The 22,143-nt window shown below is 43.9% G+C and overlaps 1 protein-coding gene across 1 annotated transcript in view; it reads right to left on the bottom strand.

Moving 5' to 3' along the window:
- LOC105708790 (SH2 domain-containing protein 4B) overlaps positions 1-22,143 on the bottom strand; it is a 101,729-nt gene that overhangs the window by 40,130 nt on the left and 39,456 nt on the right. The window contains exon 4 of the mRNA XM_064373705.1: positions 10,588-10,735. Within this exon, the coding sequence (XP_064229775.1) occupies positions 10,588-10,735 (148 nt within the window). The remainder of the gene's footprint in view (positions 1-10,587; positions 10,736-22,143) is intronic.

The raw sequence follows: 22,143 nt of genomic DNA, 5'->3' as shown, positions 1-22,143 counted from the left end.
CCACAGGGCTTGAATTATCACATCTTTTCTGTTTTTCAGAGGCTTTCTCATTTTCAGTTGCCACACAGTACATTAATGAGCAATCAGGCAGCTCCTGGATCAGACGATTTCCATTCACCATCCCTAATGAGACACTAGCCCGGCTCTTAACTTTCCATCCCATCATGTAGCTAAAAAAGAAGAGCACTTCATGAACACAGACCTTTACAATTTAGAAAGCGCTGTTACTTTCTCTCTCTCATTTCACCCTCCCAACAGGCCTCAGCTCAACATGATTAACCCCGTTTGACAAATGAGGAAACTGAGCAACTGAACAAGAATTTGCTCAAGGTTATGCTAGTAATGGTTATGCTAGCCTCATTTTTCATCACTGGAACCCTAGGCTGCCACCACACTGCCCTGACCTATGCACTCAATACCTGGCTTTGCTCAACGCCATTCTCTCTGCTATGACACCATGTCCCACTTTCCCTGAACCAAATGCCATTTCCTCTGCAGGGCCTTGCCAAATGCTCTCTCTTCTCAAAGGAATTCACTCTCTCCCCATGTATTTTATTTTATTGATTGATTGATTGATTTTTGAGGTGGAGTCTTGCTCTGTTGCCCAGGCTGGAGTACAATGGCACAATCCCAGCTCACTGCAACCTTCACCTCCTGGGTTCAAGCGATTCTTCTGCCTCAGCCTCTGGAGTAGCTGGGGTTACAGGTGTACACTGCCACGCCTGGCTAATTTATGTATTTTCAGTAAAGATAGAGTTTCACCATGTTGGCCAGGCTGTTCTTGAACTCCTTACCTCAGGTGATCTGCCCACCTCGGCCTCCCAAAGTCCTGGCATTACAGGCAAGAGCCACTGTGCCTGCTGTTTATTTTATACAAACTTATGTTTGTATAAAGTAAAATAAAAACCTCCCCATTTATTTTATTCAAACCTATGTTGGAACACCTACCTATTGAACTGTAACTTGTGCATGTAAACCTCTTCTTCCAGGCTGTGAGATTTTTGAGGGGAGAAAATATGTCTAACACAATGGTTGGCATACAGTAGGTATGGCATACAGTAAAACTCAATTGATATACAGTTGTCCCTTGGCATCCTCAGAGGATTGGTTCAAGGAAACCCCTCTTCCACTCCCCATCTCTCATGAATACCAAAATCTATGAATGCTCAAGCCCCTTATATAAAATGGTGTAGTGTTTGCGCATAGCCTATTCACACCCTCCCATATACTTTAAATCATCTCTAGATTACTTATTATACTTAATACAATATGAATGCTATGTAAATAGTTGCTATACTGTGTTTTTGTTTTTATTATCATGTTGTTATTTTTATTGTTTTTTCCAAATATTTTCTATTAGAGGTTGAGCGAATCTGCAGATGCAGAACCCAAGGTTACAGAAGACCAAGCGTATACTTTGCTCCTCAGTCTTACTGGGTGCAGATGATGAGCATCTCCCCCAAGTGGCAGGAGGAAGCATTGCAGGGAAACGTTCTGTGAGTAAGCTCAAGGTTGAGCTGCCACCAGCACTGAGCTTCAGTAAAGATAGAGCCTCCGTCTACCTTTATTCTGTTATTTCAAACAAATTTGTTATGGAATATAATGTCTGCTCGCTTTTCCTGCAACCTCAGCCACCCCTCAGCAGTCCTGGGAACTCCGCCTGGCAGTATGTTTAAGAGACTCACAGGACGGAATCCATGAGGAACTTCATGGACTCCTGGAAGCCTATGAGGCCGATGACCAAAGACATCCCTCCTACAAGCTGCTTTTGGAGATACCTAACCTGCAGGTCAGAACACTAGGCCAAGAGAAAGGAAAAAGAAAACGCTTCATTTGAGTCTAATGCCCCAACCTCCCTACTGAGTCTGAGCCTCAGTTTCCTTATCAGTTAAATAGAAATGCCAGTGCTCTGCTGTGAGGCTGTTCTTAGCTTATGAGTAATTAATGTCCTAAGGCTTTGTGAACTCTCAGGGTTTGGGGCATTCAGATGAATTTGGTGAGGGCACAGTTTTTAGAAATATTTGGCAATTCTTAAAACAACTCCAACCCATGCATGAATGGGCATGAAACAGTTAAAGAGCAGCTGCCGAGCGGTTATCAATGAGCTTGGGGAACATTCTCTCCTGACCATATGCCCCTGAGGCATCACCTAGGAGCCTCTCCTGGATAAAAAATGAGCTTTGACCACAATGTTGCATTTGTATAATTTTAACTCTGAAAGGAAGAAGTAACTGGTAACAGTGATACCCAGGTCCCAACAGAGAAAAGGAGGCATAGTCCTGAATACAGACAGACCCCACCCACATTTTCCTCCTCAGCCCAAGGGCACACCAATACCCAAGTAACTGGGATGGAGACTTAAAAGCAAAATCCCACTGTAATTTCAACTGCATACACATGCATTCCACAATGTGATTCCATTCTTGTTCCAAATAGAGGTAACCAATCATTGTCCATCTCCCATAAACCAATGACAGACTCCCACAAACCAATGACAGGACTACTCCCTGAACACGCTATTAAGGAGGAATTGAAGAGCTAGGTGGACTCGCCACTCTGGTGCTCCAAGAGGAGAGGACAGAGGAGTCTGTCCTGTTTACACTGCTGGGGTGGGCCTGAGATCTGGCTGTATCTGGATAGCACAATCTCAGGCTTTCATTGATTCAGAGCCTCTGAGTGCAGAGGTCACTCAGGTAGGAAGGGAATTTTCTTTAAGAGAAAAAAAATCTCAAGCTAAAGGCAGCCACTAGGCCAGGGCAATAGTGTTGAAAATATATTACACACAGCCCAAAGGGTTTCACAGAGGGGTCCCTAAAGCTGCAGAATGCAGGGAGGATTCAGGGGGCCAGGGACCACGCCCCCATCACTCTCCTCACCCAAGGCAGCTGCTCACACCTTCCTTACCCAGTGGGCTTCAGCATAAACATATGTGAAAACAGCAGCCATAAGGGAACTTGGAGAGCAAAGACTGCCCAGTTTTCAAGCTCTTTTGTAAATATAACAGTAAGTCCCTAGGAGAGAGAAACAGAAAGCCTTGTTGAGAGACAAGGTTTGCACTGCACTGTGCTGGCATTGGTACTCTGAGACATCTGCATTCAGGATAATCTCTGCTCTAGGCCTGGGCACACAGCCTTCTGTCTGCCAGGGCCCAAGGGACTTAGGAAAATCTGATTGAGGACATCAATGCTGAGAAGCAGAAGGAGCACTGGTGTCTTAAAAATTGCAACTGCCTCATGGGGCAAAAAATGTACAAAATAAAAATTAAATTTAAAATTTTTAATTTTTTTAGTTTGTTTGATTTATTTCTTTTCCAGCATTTGATTACATGCTAGGTCACTTGGAACACAAAAAAGAGTGAACTCAAAATTAAATACTTCCCTCCTATCCATCTTCCCAACTGCCCAGTTATGGCTCCAAATTTGTCCCAGAAGTTCTGGGTGTTTTAAGACTGACACCAAATTAATTATATGTCAGTTTAAAAAGATAGCAGTGGAAAAGATGAATTAAGGACCTCTGAAAATCCTCTCCTCCATAAAACAATGAGAACACTGGAAAACCCTCGTTAGAGATGTTGGTTCTCTAACAATCTGAGAACCAAATTTCTCAGATTGTTAGAAATTAACCAAAGACTTATAGGAATTCAAGGAGCATTTATTCAAGAGAAAAAGGCTCGTAACAAATGAAGAGATTACATTCATAGTCAAAAAAATTTCCAACAAAAAAACCTGAGGACTAGATGTCTTCACTAGTGAATTCTACTAAATGTTTCAAGAATGATTAATTCCTCTTTACAAATTCATCATGAGAAACAGAAGAGGAATGAACACTTCCCAACTTGTGCTTTGAAGCTAGTATTATTACCCTGATACCACAACCAGACAAAAACATCAAAAGAAAATAAAACTGCAGACCAATATCCCTTATGAATACAGATGCAAAACTTGCTCAACAAAATAGTAGCAAATGGAATCTAGCAACATATAAACAGGATTATATGCTATAAAGAAGTGGAATTTATCCCAGGAATGTGAGACTAGCTCGATATATGAAACTCAACAATGGAATGCACCATGTTAATAGAATAAAGAACAAAAAACACACAATCATCTCAACAGATGCAGAACAAGCATTTGATAAAATCTAACACCCTTTCATCATGAAAACACCCAACAATCTAGTAAAGCATGGAACTTCCTCAATCCAAAGTTATGTATGAAAACCCACAGTTAACATCATATTAAATGGTGGCTAACGTCTATAATCCCAGTACTTTGGAAGGTTGAGGTGGACAGACTTCTTGAGCTCAGGAGTTTGAGACCAGCATGGGCAACACAGCAAAATCCCATCACTAAAAAAAAATACAAAAATTAGCCAGATGTGGTGGTGTGCATCTGTAGTCCCACCTACTCAGGAGGCTGAGGTAGGAGGATCACTTGAGCCCATGCAGTTGAGGCTGCAGTGAGCTGAGATAATGCCACTGCACTCTAGCCTGAGTGACAAAGTAATACCTTGTCTCAAAAAAACAAAACAAAACAAGATGGTGAAAGACTTAAAATTTACCTCTAACATCAGAAGCAAGATAGGGATGCCTTTTGCCACTTCTGTTCACAATAGCATTGGAAGTTCTAGCCAGAGCAATTAGGTAAGAAGACAAAATAAAAGGCATCCAGAGCTGGGCAAGGTGGCTCACGCCTGTAATCCCAGCACTTTGGGAGGCTGAGGCAGGCAGATCACAAGGTCAAGAAATCAAGACCATCCTGGCCAACATGGTGAAACCCCATCTCTACTAAAAATACAAAAATTAGCTGGGCATGGTGGTGCGTGGTCCCAGATACTTGGGAGGCTGAGGCAGGAGTATCGCTTGAATCCAGGAGGCAGAAGTTGCAGTGAGCAGAGATTGTGCCACTGCACTCCAGCCTGCCGGAGCGAGACTCTGTCTCAAAAGAAAAAAAAAAAAAGGCATCCAGACTGGAAAGGAAGAAGTAAAATTATCTCTATCTGTACATGAAATTATCTTGTATGTAGAAAATCAAAAGGAATACACAAAAAGATGCATTCCAGCTAATAAACAAGTTTAGTAAGGTTACAGGAAAGAAAATAAATATACAAAAGTCAATTGCATTTCTATGCACTAGCAATAAACACTCCAAAAATGAATTTAAGAAAACAATTGAATTTACAACGGCATCAGAAAGAGTATACAATTAGGAACAAACTTAGCAAAACAAGGGCAAGTCTTCTACACTGAAAACTATAAAATATTATTGAAAGAGATTTTTAAAGACAGATAAATAGACATTCTGTGATTATGAATTGGAAGACTAAATATTGTTAAGATCACAATACTCTCTAAATTGATCTATAGATTTAATAGAATCACTATCAAAATTCCAGCTACCTTTATTGTAGCAATTGACAAACTGATTCTAAAATGTATATGGAACTACAAAGGACTCAGAATCACCAAATAATCCCGAAAAAGAACAAACATGGAGGTCTTATACATACAACAAAGCTACAGCAATCAAGACTATGTGGTACTGGCATAAGAAACAGAAATATATTTGCCAGGCAAGGTGGCTCACGACTGTAATCCGTGCACTTTGGAAGGCTGAGGTGGGCAGATCACGAGGTCAAGAAATCGAGACCATCCTGGTCAACATGGTGAAACTCTATCTCTACTAAAAATACAAAAAAGAAAAAAAAAATTAGGGGGCATGGTGGCACACGCCTGTAGTCCCAGCTACTCGGGAGGCTGAGGCAGGAGACTTGCTTAAACCCAGGAGACGGAGGTTGCAGTGAGCCGAGATCACCACTGTACTCTAGCCTGGGCAACAGAGTGAGACTTCATGTCAAAAAAAAAAAGAAAAGAAAAGAAAAAAGAAACAAACATATATATCAATGGAATAAGGTTAAGAGTACAGAAACAGACCATGAGTGGTGGCTGACACCTATAATCCCAACACTTAGGGAAGCCGAGGCAGGCAGATCGCTTGAGCTCAGAAGTTTGAGTCCAGCCTGGGCAACATGGTGAGACTCTGTCTCTAATAAAATACAAAAAAACAACCAGGCATAGTGGTGCACATCTAGCTACTCAGGAGGCTAAAGTGGGAGGATAGACATTTGAGCCCATGGGGCAAATGTTGCAGTGAGCTGAAATTACGTGACTGTACTCCAGCCTGAGTGACAGAGTGAGACCCTGTCTCAAAAACAAAAAAAGAGAGAGAGAGAAAGAGTACAGACACATTTTTGGTGAACTGATTTTCACCAAGAGTTCCAATACCATCCAACGGAGAAAGAACAGTCTTTTCAACAAATGGTCCTTGAACAATTTGTATGGCCATATGAAAAAGAAGTAGGAACCCTTGAAAAAATTAAATCAAAATGGATCAAAGTCCTAAATGTAAGGGCTAAAACTGTAAATCTCTTAGAAAAAAGATAGGTATAAATCAGTGTGACCTTCTCTGGATTAGGTAATGGTTTCTTAGATATGATACAAATCATAAACAACCAAAAAATAGATAAATTGAACTTCATCAAAATTAAAATTTTTGTGCTTCAAAGAACTATCAGGCAAGTAAAAAGATAACCCAAAGAATAGGAGAAAATATTTGCAAACCATATTTCTGTTAAGAGATTAATATCCACAGTATATAAAGAACTCTTGCCATTCAACAATGAAAATTCAAAAATGGGTAAGGAATTTAAATAGACATTTCTCCAAAGATGATATATAAACAGTCATAAAGCACATTTTTAAAATGCTCAACATCATTAGTAATTAGGGAAATGCAAATCAAAACCATGATGAGATGTCACTTCACACACTAGAAAGGCTATAATAAAAAAAACACAAAAAAAATTACAAGGGTTGGCAAGAGTGTCAAAAAATTAAATCCCTTGTACATTGCTGATAGGGATATAAAATGGTGCCGTCACTTTGGAAAACAGTCTGGCAGTTAAGAGGTGACTGGATCATGAGGGCTCTGCCTTCGAGAATGGATTAATCCTTTCATGCATTAATGTATTAATGGGTTCATGGGTTATCACGGAAGTCGGTTAGCTATGAAGAGAGCAGATCTGTATAAAAGCCGGTTTGGGCCAGGCATGGTGGGTCATGCCCGTGATCCCAGCACTTTGGGAGGCCGAGGCAGGTAGATCACCTGAAGTCAGGAGTTCAAGACCACCAACATGATGAAACCCTGTCTCTACTAAAATTACAGAAATTAGCCAGGTGTTGTGGCACACACCTGTAATCTAGGGAGGCTGAGGCAGAAGAATCACTTGAGCCCAGGAGGAGGTTGCAGTGAGCCAAGATCATGCCACTGTACTCTAGCCTGGCGACAGAGCAAGACTCCCAAAAAAACAAAGTTGGTTTGGTTCTCAGTGCCCCTTCCAACTTTCCAACTCCACGTGATGCCCTGCACTGCCTCAGAATTCTGAAGAGTCCCCACCAGCAAGAAGGCCCTTACCAGATGCAGCCCCTCAACCTCGGACTTCCCAGCCTCCAGAACTCAAAGAAATAAATTTCTTTTCTTTATAAGTCACTCAGCCTCAGATATTCAGTGACAGACATATAAGATGGACTAAAATACCACATGACCCGGAAATTCCACTCCTAGGCATATAGGTAATACAAGGGAACTGAAAATATACATTCACATAAAAACTTGTATACAAATGTTCATAGCATCATTATTCAAAATAGCCAAAAAGTGAAAACAACCCAAATGTTCATCAACTGTTAATGGACGAACAACAATGTGGTATATGCATATGTTAGAATATTATTCAGCCATAAAATGGAAGGAAGGAATGACAGCTGCTACATGAATGGACCTTGAAAACGTTGTGCTAAGTGAAGTCAGACACCAAAAGCTGCATAATGTATGATGCTATTTATATGAAATGTCCATTATAGGCAAATCTAGAGACAGAAATTGATGAGTAATTTCCAGGGATATGGTGGGGGGAGGTGTAACTGCTAATCAATACATTGTTTCTTTGGGAAGTGACAGAAATATTCTAGAATTACATGGTGATGACCACACAACTTTTTGAATATACTAAAAACCATTAAATTTTATGGTATGTAAATTGTATCTCAATTTTCAAGTCTATTTAATGAATCTGGCATAAAATTAAGACGTGCTGGGTGGGCTCAGTGGCTCACATCTGTAATTCCAGCACTTTGGGAGGCTGAGGCAGACAGATCACAAGGTCAAGAGATGGAAACCATCTTGGCCAACATGGTGAAACCCCATCTCTACTAAAAATACAAAAATTAGCTGGGTGTGGTGGCACGCGCTTGTAGTCTCAGCTAGTCAGGAAGCTGAGGCAGGAGAATCACTTGAACCCAGGAGGCAGAGATGGCAGCAAGCTGAGAACGCACCACTGCACTCCAGCCAGGCAACAGAGTGAGACGCTATCTCAAAAAAAAAAAGACATGCTGAGGAGCAGAAGGCTGGCCAGTAGAAGACACCTCACATCTCTGCTCTCCCCATATGACCCCAGTTGCAATCATCACTCAAGTGTACCATCACAATAACCTCCTCCTTGCTCTCTTCCCAAAATCCTGCCAGAATCCTGTCACTAGCCTTTGGAAGTTTCCCATTGTCCTCATGTATTATTCATGCCTCTTCATTTTTTCTATCTTCTGATTTTTTGACATCTGAGGCCTTCCTGATTCTGGAGAGATTGCCCCTTTCAGAGATAGCCAATTCCTAGGGAGAGTAAAAGGGCTTGCCTGCAAGAGCACCTTCATATGCAAACCCATCAATCCAAAGCCTATCCCCACAACTACCTCCCTTGTTGGGCTTTCACACTCTGAGCCACTGTCTCCCTGCCTTAATCACCCCACAGCCAGATGATGCAAAACTAGAGACAGCCCCTATGCCCAAGAGCTCACTGAAGTTATTCACATTGGCCAATCCTAAACTGCCTAGCCTGCCTCTCCTTACCTTTCCCAAGGAAATCACAATAAACACTCTTGCCCATGTTTTCCCTCACTCCCTCTGCCTCCTGACCCACCCTGGGGCTTCCCCATGTGGTTCTGCATGGCCTGCCATGCCTCCTGTCTCTAGGGACCTGTAAGTAAAAACATCTTCCTTCACAAGCATCATTTCTGAGCCTGTATTGTAAGGTCTGTTTTCGCCGAAGACGAAACTGAGAAACTGAGGCCAGCACGAAAATAATCCAATGCAAGGGGTTTTATTCAGGCTCCCGGACGAGGTTCTGCGGCCCGACAGGAGGGGCCGGAGAAGTCGCGCAGACTCCTCTCAGGCACGGGGTTTTATAGGGAGTGGAGGCGTCCGATTGGCTGTGGCCAAGGTGAGTGGGACAAAATGGAGGGGAGTGGGACCCGGATGAAACAAAATGGAGGGGAGTAGGACCCGGATGATGGGGAGTGGGGCCCAGATAGGACAAAATAGTAGGCAGGGAGTGGGGCCTGGATGGGACAAAATGGTATCAGGTAAGTCCTGATGGGGCTTTTTTTCCCGGGCTCCCGGCGGGCGGGGGGGGGGGGAGGCGTGTCTGAGCTCCCGGCAAGGGAAGGAGGCGTGTCCGAACTCCCCGTGAGTAGAGGAGGCATGTCCGAACGCCCCGCGAGGGGAGGGGGCGTGTCCGAACGCCCCGCGAGGGGAGGGGGCGTGTCCGAACTCTCCAGGAAGCAGCCAACCTTACATGTATGTCTTACCATACCCAAATAAAACAAATCCCAGCATATAGGGAAGCAAACTATAGTTTGCCCTCCAAACTAAGTTCTACTTTCCCTTCTCCACCTAGCTTCTCACCAACCTGACACTCCCCAAACTCTTACCACCACACTTCCCAGGCATGCCGTGTTCCTTTGTCACCAAGCCTTTGCCCATCCTGGAGCTGCCACCTACAGTGCCCTCCCCAGCCTCTTTGACTTGCTTATTCCTGTGTCACCAGCAAGCCTCGCTTCATGACACCTCTTCTGGAGCCCCACCAGGATAGCCACGTTGTATATGCTACATTTTCCCTCCAAGCCCTTAGTCTGTGTGTGGGTCTATCTGCTGCTCCTGTTGATGAGTTTCTACAAATAACGACCATGATTCCCCATCCCTGGATCCCCAAGGCTTAGTACAGAGCCAGGAAATTATTGGCAACTCAGTAAACATAGAATACAAGACAAGGTCTCACTGTTACCCATGCTGCAGTGCTGTGACATGATCAGAGCTCACTGCAGACTGGACCTCCTGGGCTCAAGCAATCCTCCCAACTCAGCCTCCTGAGTAGCTGGGACTACAGGTGCATGCCACCACCATGCCCAGCTAATACTCTTTATTTTTTTTTTTGCAGAGACAGGTCTCACTATATTGTCCAGGCTAGGATTTTATTTTTTTAATACAAGAAATATCCCCAACAGGCAGGTAATCTCTTCAAGGGTGAAACCTAACTTACCCTCTAAATTCTTAGCAGGACTGAGCACATGGCCAGGCCCAGGTAAAGGCTGATGGGGTGAGTGAGTAAACAGAAATGATGACTGAGCAAATCAGCAGTGGGAGGAGGTGGGTGGGAGGCAGGACTAGGTCACCTGTCAGAGGCACAAGCTCTACTCACGCTGTTCTTCCCACTCTCGCTCCTCTTTCTCACTGTCTTGGCAATGCAGCTGGGCCTGCTTCAGGGTCCAGTAGAGCTCCTTTGCCCTCTGCTCTTCCTGGAGGCGAATCTGCTCTTCTCCTCGCTTCCTCTCCTCTTCCTCTTTCCTCTAAAATATCACCGGGACAGAACAGCACAAGATGACCACCACACTTTAGCAAGAGGAGAAAGAAATACCACTGGGACCAAGAGTGCCTCAGTGGCCTCTCCAGCCTCAGTCCCTACAGGTGTGAAACTGAAATTACCCAGGAATCCCATACACAGTTGTTTTTGTATAAACACAGAAATTGACCCTTCTAGTCTTAAAGCTTGAAACTTACATTTGTTTGATCTGAATTCCTTCCTCAGGAAAGGATCCCTCAGACCTCTCAAAAAGTATCAAATCACTGAAACTCACCAGATCACCACAACCAGACAATGAGATGCCTAACCCCTTGGCCAGATGATTGCTTCCTAGCCCCTCCCTAGTTCTTGTTTTTTGAAACATTGTTAACATTTCTTTCCTGTTATATACAATCCTAGTTTTAGTCAGTTAGGGAGATGGAGTTGGATTTGAGACTGAGCTCCCACCTCCTCTGCAGCACCTGATTAAAGCCTTCTTCCTCAGCAATACCGGTCATCTAGGTGATTGACTTTCTGTGCAGCAAGCAGCATAGAACCCCTGGTGTTTTACTATTAAAGCGGTGGTGATCGTACCACCTAACTGACAAGGTGCTGGTGAGGAGAAAATGGGTTGAAACGTGGAATGCCACAGAATACTACACACCCATAAAATAGAAATGTCCTTTGCAGTAACATAGATGCATCTGGAGGCCGTTATTGTAAGTGAGCTAACACAGAAACAGAAAACCAAATACATGTTCTCACTTACAAGTGGAAGCTAAACACTGGGTACTAATGGACATAAAGATGGGAATGACAGACACTGGGAACTACTGCAAGTGGGAGACAGGAAGAGGGGGAATGACTGAAAAAGTGCCTATTGGGGGGTACTGTGCTCACTACCTGGGTGATGGGTTCAATCATAACCCTAACTTCAGCATCACACAATATACCCTTGCAACAAACCTGCACATGCACCCCTGGAATCTAATATAAAAGTCTAAAAAGAAAAAAAAACCCAGCTACTCAAGAGGCATGAGAATTGCTTGAACCCAGGAGGCAGAGATTCCAGTATTGTGCCACTGCACCCCAGCCTGGGCGTCTCAAAAAAACAAACAAAAAAGAAATATGTGGAACAATGTGTAAACTCCACACCTTACTGCAGAGGTAGGAGGATTCTGTGCCATCCTGGCCAGGCACTGGCATGCCAGGTTCACACCTGTAATCCCAGCACTTCAGGAGGCCAAGGTGGGCAGATCACCTGAGGTCAGGAGTATGAGACCGGCCTGGCCAACATGGTGAAACCCCATCTCTACTAAAAAAAATACAAAAATTAGCCAGGCGTGGTGGTGTGCACCTGTAATCCCAGCTACTCAGGAGGCTGAGGCAGAAGAATTGCTTGAACCCAAGAGGTGGAGGTTGCAGTGAACCAAGATCGCCATTGCACTCCAGCCTGGGTGACAGAGCAAGACTCCATCTCAAAAAACAAAAAGAAAAAGAGGACTCTGTGCCATCCTTAGGTATACTTTCATTTTGGAGGAAGAGGGAAGGAAGATACAGGGAGGGGTGCCTGGTGTCTTCCTGAAAGCCAGAAGCAGGGTATGATTATATCTTAACCTTAAGTCTGGATAAAGTACCTTAAAAAGAGAGTAGATTTGGGGGCCCTAAATCTCCCATATCTCTCCCACTCCTAAGTGCTAAAAAGGTTGTGTCTGTGTGGATTTTCTTTTACCTTTGTTTACATCAATGTAACATATATGTGTTAAACATGCATTATGGGCCACAGGCTCCTAATGAAAACTAGCAGTCTCTAAATCACTTCACCAGAACCCAATCCAACCAACCTTAGACCAGTGTCTGGAGGCCACCATTTTCACCTATGTTAGCTGTTCCTTTGTTTGGCTATGTTCATATGTCTGATTAATGCTGCTAATCCTTGATTTATCAATTTATCAATCTAGATGTTAAATCTTGCCTTTCTTTTTTGGCACATGCATATCTAGCACTTATATTTTCCCACAGGTGAACACCCATACTCCACACTTTTTCTCTCCTCAGCCTCACAATAAATTTGCATCATAATTTGTGGTTAAATCAATAATCTGCATCAAAATATTTGCCACAAAGCCAAATAAGGCACTATTTTCATCAATTCCAAAAAGTACATTTTTTTAACTTTGTAACATCTCTGAAATTTGGATGTGTTTTACAACTTACAGCTTGCCTTTTTAACAATAAACACTGTTTTCCTCTTAAAATAATGATATGTTTTGCTATTTGTAAGGCCGGTTGCCTCGCCGGGAGCTCGGACGCAAAACCCGCCCCTCTTTTATCCAAAAGCTCGGACAAGCCCGGATGAGCTCGGGCAAGCTCAGACATGCTCGGGCATGTTCCCTTCTCCCGTGCTCGCACAGCCTGGCCTTCCCTTAAAGAGCCCAGTATGCAAACAAGGTCTTGTAACCCTAGCCTCTTGCAAACCAATAGCAGTCAAGTCTTATTGACCAATAGCAGTTGAGTCTTAATAGCCAATAGCAGTCAAGTCTTACTAGCCAATAGCAGCCAAGTCCTGTATGCAAACAAAGCCCTGTAACCATACCCAATGGTAGTCCTGCTTTGCCCACACCCTGCTCTCCCAAACCAATTGAGCTATTCACTCCCTGTAAAACCCCATGTCTGAGAGGAGTCCGTGCGACTTCTCCGGCCCCTCCTGTCAGACTGCAGAACCTCACCCGGGAGCCTGAATAAACCCTTCATATTGGATCTTCTTGTGCTGGCCTCAGTTTCTTCCTTTAAAACTCAGCGAGAACAAACTTTACGCTATTAATGGTAACTTAAATTCAGTAAAATATGATAATATGACAGCCTTTTCTTTCCAATCATTTTTTCTGGTTTTTCATGGGTTAATACATCTCAAAGCTGAATATTGAATTTTCCCAATTTTCTCCCAGATGTAGTCAATCATTCTCTGTGTTTAACCATGTGCTTTTTCTTACAACAGACAATACAAAAGTTATCTTCTCCCAAGGGACACACCACCCCAGTGCCACCTGTCCTTCTCCAATCTGCACTGGTTACTACCTCAGCCTCCTCTCCATCCACCCACCAACAACAGACCTCTCAGCCTTCCTTGGCTTGGAGTCCCACTTTCTTTCTTGGTCACTCCCTCATTTTACAGCAACATATAATACTTCCCAGGTAAGAATGCATAGAGACTCTTTCTGAGCCTCGTATGAAAATGTCTATATGCCACATGTACATGTAACTGCCAATTTAGCTGAGCACAGAATTTGATTAAAAATCATTTTCCTGCAGAATTTTTAAGACTTCTTTGTCTTCTAGCATCCAGAACTACCAGTCTGATTCTCATTCTTCTGCACAAGGCATTTATTTTTCTCTCTGAAAGCTCCTGGGGTCTCTTTAACACTGATGTTCTAAACATTTTAATATAATGTACCTTGCTGTGGATTTTCTTGCATTGATTGTGTGGGGCACTTGGGGGTACTTTAAGTCTGGACTCTCTTATCTTTTCAGTCAAATATATCTTTGCTTAGGATTTCTTTGATAATTTCTTCTCTTCTCATTTCTTGTTTTTCCTGTGTGTCAGATAATGGTCTTCTTGAGTTGATCTTGTAACTGCCTTATCGTTTTTCTCTCTTGCTTTCCATTGTCTATTTTTTTTTTTCTTTTTTGAGACAGACTCTCACTATCACCCAGGCTGCAGCGCAGTGGCACGATTTTGGCTCACTGTAACCTCCATCTCCCAGGTTCAAGCAATTCTCCTGCCTCAGCCTCCTGAGTAGCTGGAATTACAGGCGCATGCCACCAATCCTGGATAATTTTTGTATTTTTAGTGGAGATGGGGTTTCATCACATTGGCCAGGCTGCTTTCAAACTCTTGACCTCAGGTGATGCACCTACCTCAGCCTCCAGAAGTGTTGGGATTACAGGCGTAAACCACCATGCCCAGCTCTGCTGTCTTTTTTGTTCTATATCCTGGTTGATTTCATCAACTTTATCTTCCAAACCTTCTACTGAGTTTTTTATTTCACCTATCACATGTTTAATTTCCAAGCTCTCGCTCTTATTCTTTGGTTGTTCTTTTCTCTTCATTGCATCTTGCACTTGTTTCATGAATATAATAACTCATTCCTCTGAGTATTTTAGAGCTTTTTCTTCCAACCTATTCTGATTTACGTCTGTTTCCTTTGTGCGTGTGTTTTTTTTTTTAAGTTTGTTTGATTTGGTGCCTGTCATGCATGTGAAATATTTTCCTTGACTGTCTGATGTTCCCTGACTATTCATATTTAAGAGAGAAGTAAATATCTGAATAGGAAACTCAGAGAGCATGCTCTAGGCTTCATTGAGAGGAGGGCTTTTCTCTAGGGAAATCATAGGAGGAACCAGCCATGTTGCAGGACCCTCAAATCTAGAGGCCCTTTCTCTGAGATTATTCAGTGTCTTCTCTTCTGTCCTTCCTGGATGGTGTCATCCCCAGCATTCCAGGAGTTGGAGGGAAGGAGGCTGCCGGCAGGACTGCCCACACAAGCAGGGCCCCTGGCCTGAACCCCATGCTTCATGGAACCCATGCTTTAAAGCACCTTCTTTGTAAATTTCCTCCTCAAGTCCCTTCTAAGGACTGGCCAGAAATAGTCCCCCCAGGAATGGTAAGGGCAGGTGGTGGTGTCCAGGTAAGGTGCCCCAGGCCCACAATAGGTTCTGAATGAGCCCAACTCCCTGTTTCTTTCCTTCAGAGTGCTCTCTGACCATCTCCCTCATGAAGGGGTTGAGCAGATGTCCCAAGGAACTCCAGGATTTATATTTATGGAGTCATCATGGGGCCCAGTGCAGGGGTCCTGTTTCCACAAGGATAGCCTAGCAAGCAGATGAATCCTGACCAGCACAGTATTTTTAGCACAGGGTCACATGAGATTGGGTCACCAGAATAGCACAAAAAGGCTGATTTTATGTGACTCAAATTTTTAATATAAACAAAGACTACACAACAAAATATCTGTCAGCTCTGTACATTCTAAGGGCAACCCTGGCTGCAGGTTCCATTATTCAGAGTTTGGAGCTTTCCTTAATCCCCTAGTTTCCCACCTTCTCCTCTCCTGCTCCCTTCACTCTGCCTGACACCCCAACCCCCCAACCTTTCCCTTCCAACTTTCCCTCTTCTTCTGGCCAGAGGGAGGGAAGTGGTAGCCTGAAAAAAAAGATGAAAAAGTATTTGGTAAACAATTAGAAAAAGCCACTTACCTTCTTTAGCCCTTAATTCCCAACCCTTAGAGAGTAAGTCATAAGGAAGTTAGAATTTTGTCTACTTTTAGCATTAAAAATTTAATCATTGAATTGAGAAAAGTTGTCCATCTATGCCAGGTCAGAAGGAACAAATGTCTTGTCATTTTTAAAATGAGGGAGTAAAAATGTACAGTTATCTCCTGTTATCCACTCGTTGATCTATTGAAATAGTACCAAAGGACCCACCCTGGCCCACTGGGGTCTCCCAGGCAGGAGCAGGTCTCAGGGAAAATACAGTCAAGGCCTGTCAGAGCCAGAAGAACATCAACTGCGTGCTGCTACTTCCTTGTGTGGATAAGGAGTGTATCCATTTGCTCAGGCCACCATAATGAAGCACCACAGATTGAGGGGGCTTAAACAACAGAACTCTGTTTCCTCAATTCTGGAGGCTACAATCCAAAGTTAAGGTGTGGCAGGGTGGGCTTCATGCTGAGGCCTCTCTCCTTGGCTGGCCGCCTTTTCGCTGTGTCACTCACAGCCTTCCCTCTGAGTGTGTGCCTGTCTGTGTCCAAATCTCCCTTTTTATAAGGACAGCAGTCATATTACAATAGGGTCTAACCCACTCAATCTCATTTTAACATAATTACTTGTGTAAAGACCTTATCTCCAAATATAGTCACATTCTGAGGTCCCAGGGATTAGGATTTCAACATATGGATTTTAGGAGGGACATAATTCAGCCCATAACAAAGAGATTGGAGCCTAGGAATGACTGGCATACAGTGAATAAGTGTATGACTGGCATATGGTGAATCAGCGGCCCTTAACCACCTCAGATTACAATGCAGTGTTCCTACTTCAACTGGCTATGACTAACAGGAAGCAGCAAGTTAAATGATAGGGCCACATTCAATCAATTCTCCTTCACCTAGAGAGTAGGACACCACCCAGGGAACCAGAGGCCTACAGCAACCACCGATCTCGAAGATGACCGGCCATTTACTGTGATCAAGGCAAACTCTTTACAAGGATGGGGACGTCAAAAGAAAACATTTTGCAACTACAAATAAACAGCATTACATGTGGTTTTGCGAAAACAACTCGATCCTCAAGGCTGTAACTGCCTAAAACTTCTCATTGTTGTTGCAACTATCAGAATTCTCTGACCAATCTGATCCCACTGGAAAAAGCAAACCAACAAAAACATTTTTTGAGGTTTAGCAGCCAAAAGGCCAGATATGCAAACACTCCCCTTCTACCTAGGAATTAATCACCTTGCTCTGGCTGTCCAAAGCCCTCTGAGCTGTCCAGCTTACTCAATCTCCCTTCTCCTGATAACCCATCAGTAACAGGAGCCCACAGAGGCCAGGATCTGCCTCAGTCCAGTGGAAAATGTCATCAAGACAAATGCCTTTTCTAGAAGATGAGAATTTTTTTTTAAATCCAAAGCCCCCCAAGCAACTGAACAGGCCTTTTCTTGGCCAAGGGGACCCCCAAGAAACTTTAAAAACTGAGTTCCAAGCCATGATAGGAGGGGAGGTCAGACTTGCCTGAGCAACCACCATTAGGCTTTCTTCCCTGAGGATAAACAGAAATCAGCCCTTTTGAAAGACTGATTTCAACCAACAGCCTGATGCTGCCCCTCCCTTTTTGTGGTTTTGACACAACAACCAACCCATTCCTTCCTGATAAGAGACCACCAACCACAGAGTGGTTCCAGCCAGCCTACAGAGGATGCACCCTAAGGGCCTTCATATCCTCCGCTTTGCCTAACTGTAATAAGTAGACTCAGTTAACCTGGTCAGCATAAACTCCTGTCTCATTCTTCCCTGCCTCAAAGTGCCTGCTTCCAGCTTCTGACCAAAGGCTACACTTACCAGCTTGTCAGAATAGCCACCTGCAGGCCGCAACCTTTATGAGAAATAAAGCTCCGCTTTCGAAATTTATGAACTTCATCATTTTTCAGGTGACAAAGGCATCCTTATTTTTGTTCTTAGTCTGGCCCCAGTAACACCACAGGGAGATGATGCACTCCAAAAAGGCAAACCCAAGCCTATGCTATTCATTCCTACATTGCCAGCTCACAGCACAGGGTATAGCAGATATCAGAGACTCCATAAATGCTGATCAGAGATATGCAATGTCAACCATGTCTATTCCTTAATAGTAAAACTGGGAAGAGGTGGGGATGAGAGGAGGGAGGGAGATTGCAAGTACAGAAGGAAGGTCACAGGACCCCGGGTGGAAGGAGAGCACAGCATGTTTATTAAGCCATGTTCTGTGGTCTTGAGCAGGAGAAATGTCCAGAAGCAATTTTAGAAGTTAAGAAAGCATGAGGAAAATAAACGCAAATTTTATCTGGCCTCATTATCTCCTTTTTTCTAAAGAAGCACTTTTATATGCACGTAAATTATACTCAAATGTCACCAGCCACAGCAGAATGGTTTTTAAAAACCGGTTTCCAGCTGTCTGCATCTTCAGAGATCCCTCCGTAACCCCATACAAAGATTCTGGGATTTTTTTTCCATTTTCAGAAAGCAGTTGTCATTATTACCTTTTCCCATGACCTGAAGAATTAGCAGAACCTGACTACATCCTTAACACGAGCTGCCAAAAGTAAGCCCAGCCCAGCTCTCTCCATCACCAGGCTTCTCATCCAAGCTCTCTCCTCTCCTCCAGCCTCCACCCATCTCCCTTCTCTGCCAGGCAAAAATCCTCAGTGCAGCCAATTAAGTACTTCCTCCTCCCTACAAGCCTATACACCCTCCACAGCTCCCCACAGTGGGAAGGTGCTGCCATCTTGCCATCTTGCCATCTCCCCATCTCCGGCCTGAGAGTTGGATGCCTTTGCTCTTTGCTTTCCCTCATCCCTGTTGATTTCACCACCACCATTTTGCTACATCCGTCCCTTTCTCTCCTTCCTCATTGTCACAGACTCTGTCCAGACCCTCATCATTGACCTTGACCATTGCAAAAATTTCCTAACTAGTCTCCTTGCCTGAAAACTCATCACTTGAATCACACCATTGCCATCAGTTGTGCTCCTAAAACTTGATCTGACCACACCCTTCTTTGTATAAGATCCTGCTTTGCCCATAGAGGATAGTCCACCCCCTTAATATAGCATTTAAGAGCTTCACACCCTTCCTTTCCAGACTTATGTCTGGCTCCATCCATCATGAACTTTCTATCTCTTCCTCCAGCAAACCATTCATCATTCTACATCTCTCCTTTCCATCTCCTGTGCTTACTCATGCTGAGACCTCTAAAGTTACTCCTTTGCCCTCCATTTTAGTCCCCAGGGTGTGGTTGGGACTACGGGTTGCTCATGGAGTTGTCTCTCTCTCTCCCCTGACACCCTGTAAGCTTTTGAGAGCCTGTAGTTTATTTCTCCTCTCCTCCCCCACAACAACCAACCTCCCCTTAGGTTTTCAGGAATAAAAGAAAGTATTAAATGAAGGTTGTTGGGACATTCCTACAAGCAAGATTCAGAATGTTAGAACCTTACTGTTGAAAGATACAATAAAAATTATTTCACTTCGGGAAGCTGAGGTGAGTGGATTGCTTGAGCTCAAGAGTTCCAGATGAGCCTGGGCAACATGGCAAAACCCCATCTCTACAAAAACATACAAAACTTAGACAAGCATGGTGGTGCACGCCTATAGTCCCAACTACTTGGGAGGCTGAGGTGGGAGGATGGCTTGAGCCTGAGAGATGGGGAGGTTGCAGTGAGCTGAGATTGTGCCACTGTACTCTAGCCTGGGTGACACAGCCAGACCCTGTCTCAAAAAATAGAAAAGAAAAAAAATTATCTAAGCCAATCTCTAACTCAATGCATAAATCCCTTGGTGAAGCTGTTTTAGGTTGTCTACTTGAGTAACAAATTACCAGAAAATCCAGTGGTCTAAAACAACTACCATTTTATTTGCGCATGATTCTGCAGGTTAGTAATTCAGGAAGGGCTTGGCTAAGTGGCTCTTCTGCACCATGTGGTATCAATTGAGGTCAGTCACTTGGTTAGGGTCATTCAGTGGGATGGGCTGGCACAACCAAGGCTTCACTCATGTGTCTGGTGCATCAGTGCCCCTCCATGTAGCCTCTTCTTCTCTGCATGGCTAGCTTGAGTTTCCTTACGGTATGTGGTCTAGGGTAGTAGGGATTCTTATGGGACAGCTTCCAAAAGTGAACATTGCAAGAGAGGGAAAAGTAGAAGCTGCAGCTCTCTTAATAGTCTTCCCTCAAAAGTTATATCAGGCCAGGTGTGGTGGCTCACGCCTGTAATCTCAACTCTTTGGAAGGCCCAGGCAGGTGAATCACTTGAGGTTAGGAGTTCAAGACCAGACTGGCCAACATAGTGAAACCCTGTCTCTACTAAAAATACAAAAATTAGCTGGGTATGGTAGCATGTACCTGTAATCCCAGCTACCTGGGAGGCTGAAACAGGAGAATCACTTGAACCCAAGAGGCAGAGGTTGCAGTGAGCCAAGATCACGCCACTGCACTCCAGCCTGAGCAACAGAGTGAGACTCCATCTCAGATTTAAAAAAAAAAAGTTATATCAGTCATTACTACTGCATTCTATATATCACAGCTAGTCACAAGGCTGGCGCAGCCCAAAGGAGAGGGGGAATAGATTCCACCTCTCAAAGGGAGGAGGGGCAAACAATTTGCTGCAAATCACATTCAACCTATCACAGAAACCTTTCAGATCATGTTTCAGCCTAGGCTTAACTATTTCCTGTGATGAAGAATTCACACAGCAAAAGGGCAGTGCACTTACAGGCAGAGCAAATGGAAAATACCTCAGCTCATGAACCTGGACCATTCAATTCCACAGTCCTTGTTCTACTGTTGCTGACAGATACTGCCCTAATGAGCCTCTCCTAGGCATTTCTGAGACTCTTCAAAATGAAGACATACCAAATCAAAATTACTATTTCCAATAAAGTTTAAACATTTAAATTTAGCAAGTTAATTTTTGAAACAAAACAAACACATAATAATCAGAACCTGCCATGGCAATAACATCCACAGCCTGTGGGTGAAGCCCTCAGTGAACTGAGAGTCTGGCCAGATGGCCCTAATGATCCTCCCTGAGCCCCATCAAGGAACATCCCACAATTTCTCACCCACTGTATCACTGAGGTTCTCAGGGAGAACTTTGAGCAGAAAATCTCCACTGGTACCTTAATCCCTTCATGATCTCCTTGTGAGCTCAGCCCCAGCACTCCAGCTCCACAGAGCCACTCTTCCAGTATCTGGGGCTCAGCCCCTATCTGGGAAAGAGGAAGGCCAGAATATTAGAACAGGGGCTCTCTCGGTTAGAAATAGATAAAAACAATTGGTTTTCTCCCCCAGAAGACTTAAATAATCATATGCAAAATCCAGCAACATACACTAAGTATCTCTCCACTGTGGGTTGGATTTGAAATACTATCATGGAATTATTGTTCATTTCAATAGGTGTGATAGTGACTTTTGTGGTTGTGAAGGGAAATGCCCTTCTTCATAGGAGATACATACTGAACTTCTTAGGTTTTGATCAGGAAGCTGCAAACCAAGTTCCCAGAGTGCAATGGCTCGATCCCCACTCGCTGCAACCTCCAACTCTTGGGTTCAAGCCATTCTCCTGCCTCAGCCTCCTGAGTAGCTGGGATTACAGGCATGTACCACCACACCCAGCTAATTTTTGTATTTTTTAAGTAGAGATGGCATTTCCCCATTTTGGCCAGGCTGGTGTCAAACTCCTGACCTCAGGTGATCCACCTGCCTTGGCCTCCCCCCCTGGGATTACAGGCATAAGCCACCACTCCAGGCCTATTTTTAAAAACTTTAATGTCTTACTGGAACACAGCCATATCCATTTGTTGCTTTTTTTTTTTTTTTTTTTTTTTGAGGCAGAGTCTTGCTCTGTTGCCCAGGCTGGAGTGCAGTGGCATGATCTTGGCTCACTGCAACCTCTGCCTCCCGGGTTCAAGCCATTCTCCTGCCTCAGCCTCCCAAGTAGCTGGGATTACAGGTGTGCATAAGCATGCCCAGCTAATTTTTCTATTTTTAGTAGTGACGGGGTTTCACAATGTTGGCCAGGCTGGTCTCGAACTCCTGACCTCAAGTGATCCACCCGCCTCAGCCTCCCAAAGTGCTGGGATTACAGGCATGAGCCACGACGCCCAGCCC

This window comes from Aotus nancymaae, unplaced genomic scaffold (genome assembly GCF_030222135.1).
Source record: "Aotus nancymaae isolate 86718 unplaced genomic scaffold, 86718_ANA_hifiasm-v0.15.2.pri h1tg000010l, whole genome shotgun sequence".
In the NCBI taxonomy this organism is placed as follows: domain Eukaryota; kingdom Metazoa; phylum Chordata; class Mammalia; order Primates; family Aotidae; genus Aotus; species Aotus nancymaae.
Note: the sequence above shows the minus strand (reverse complement) of the source record. Positions and strands in the feature narration are given on the sequence as shown.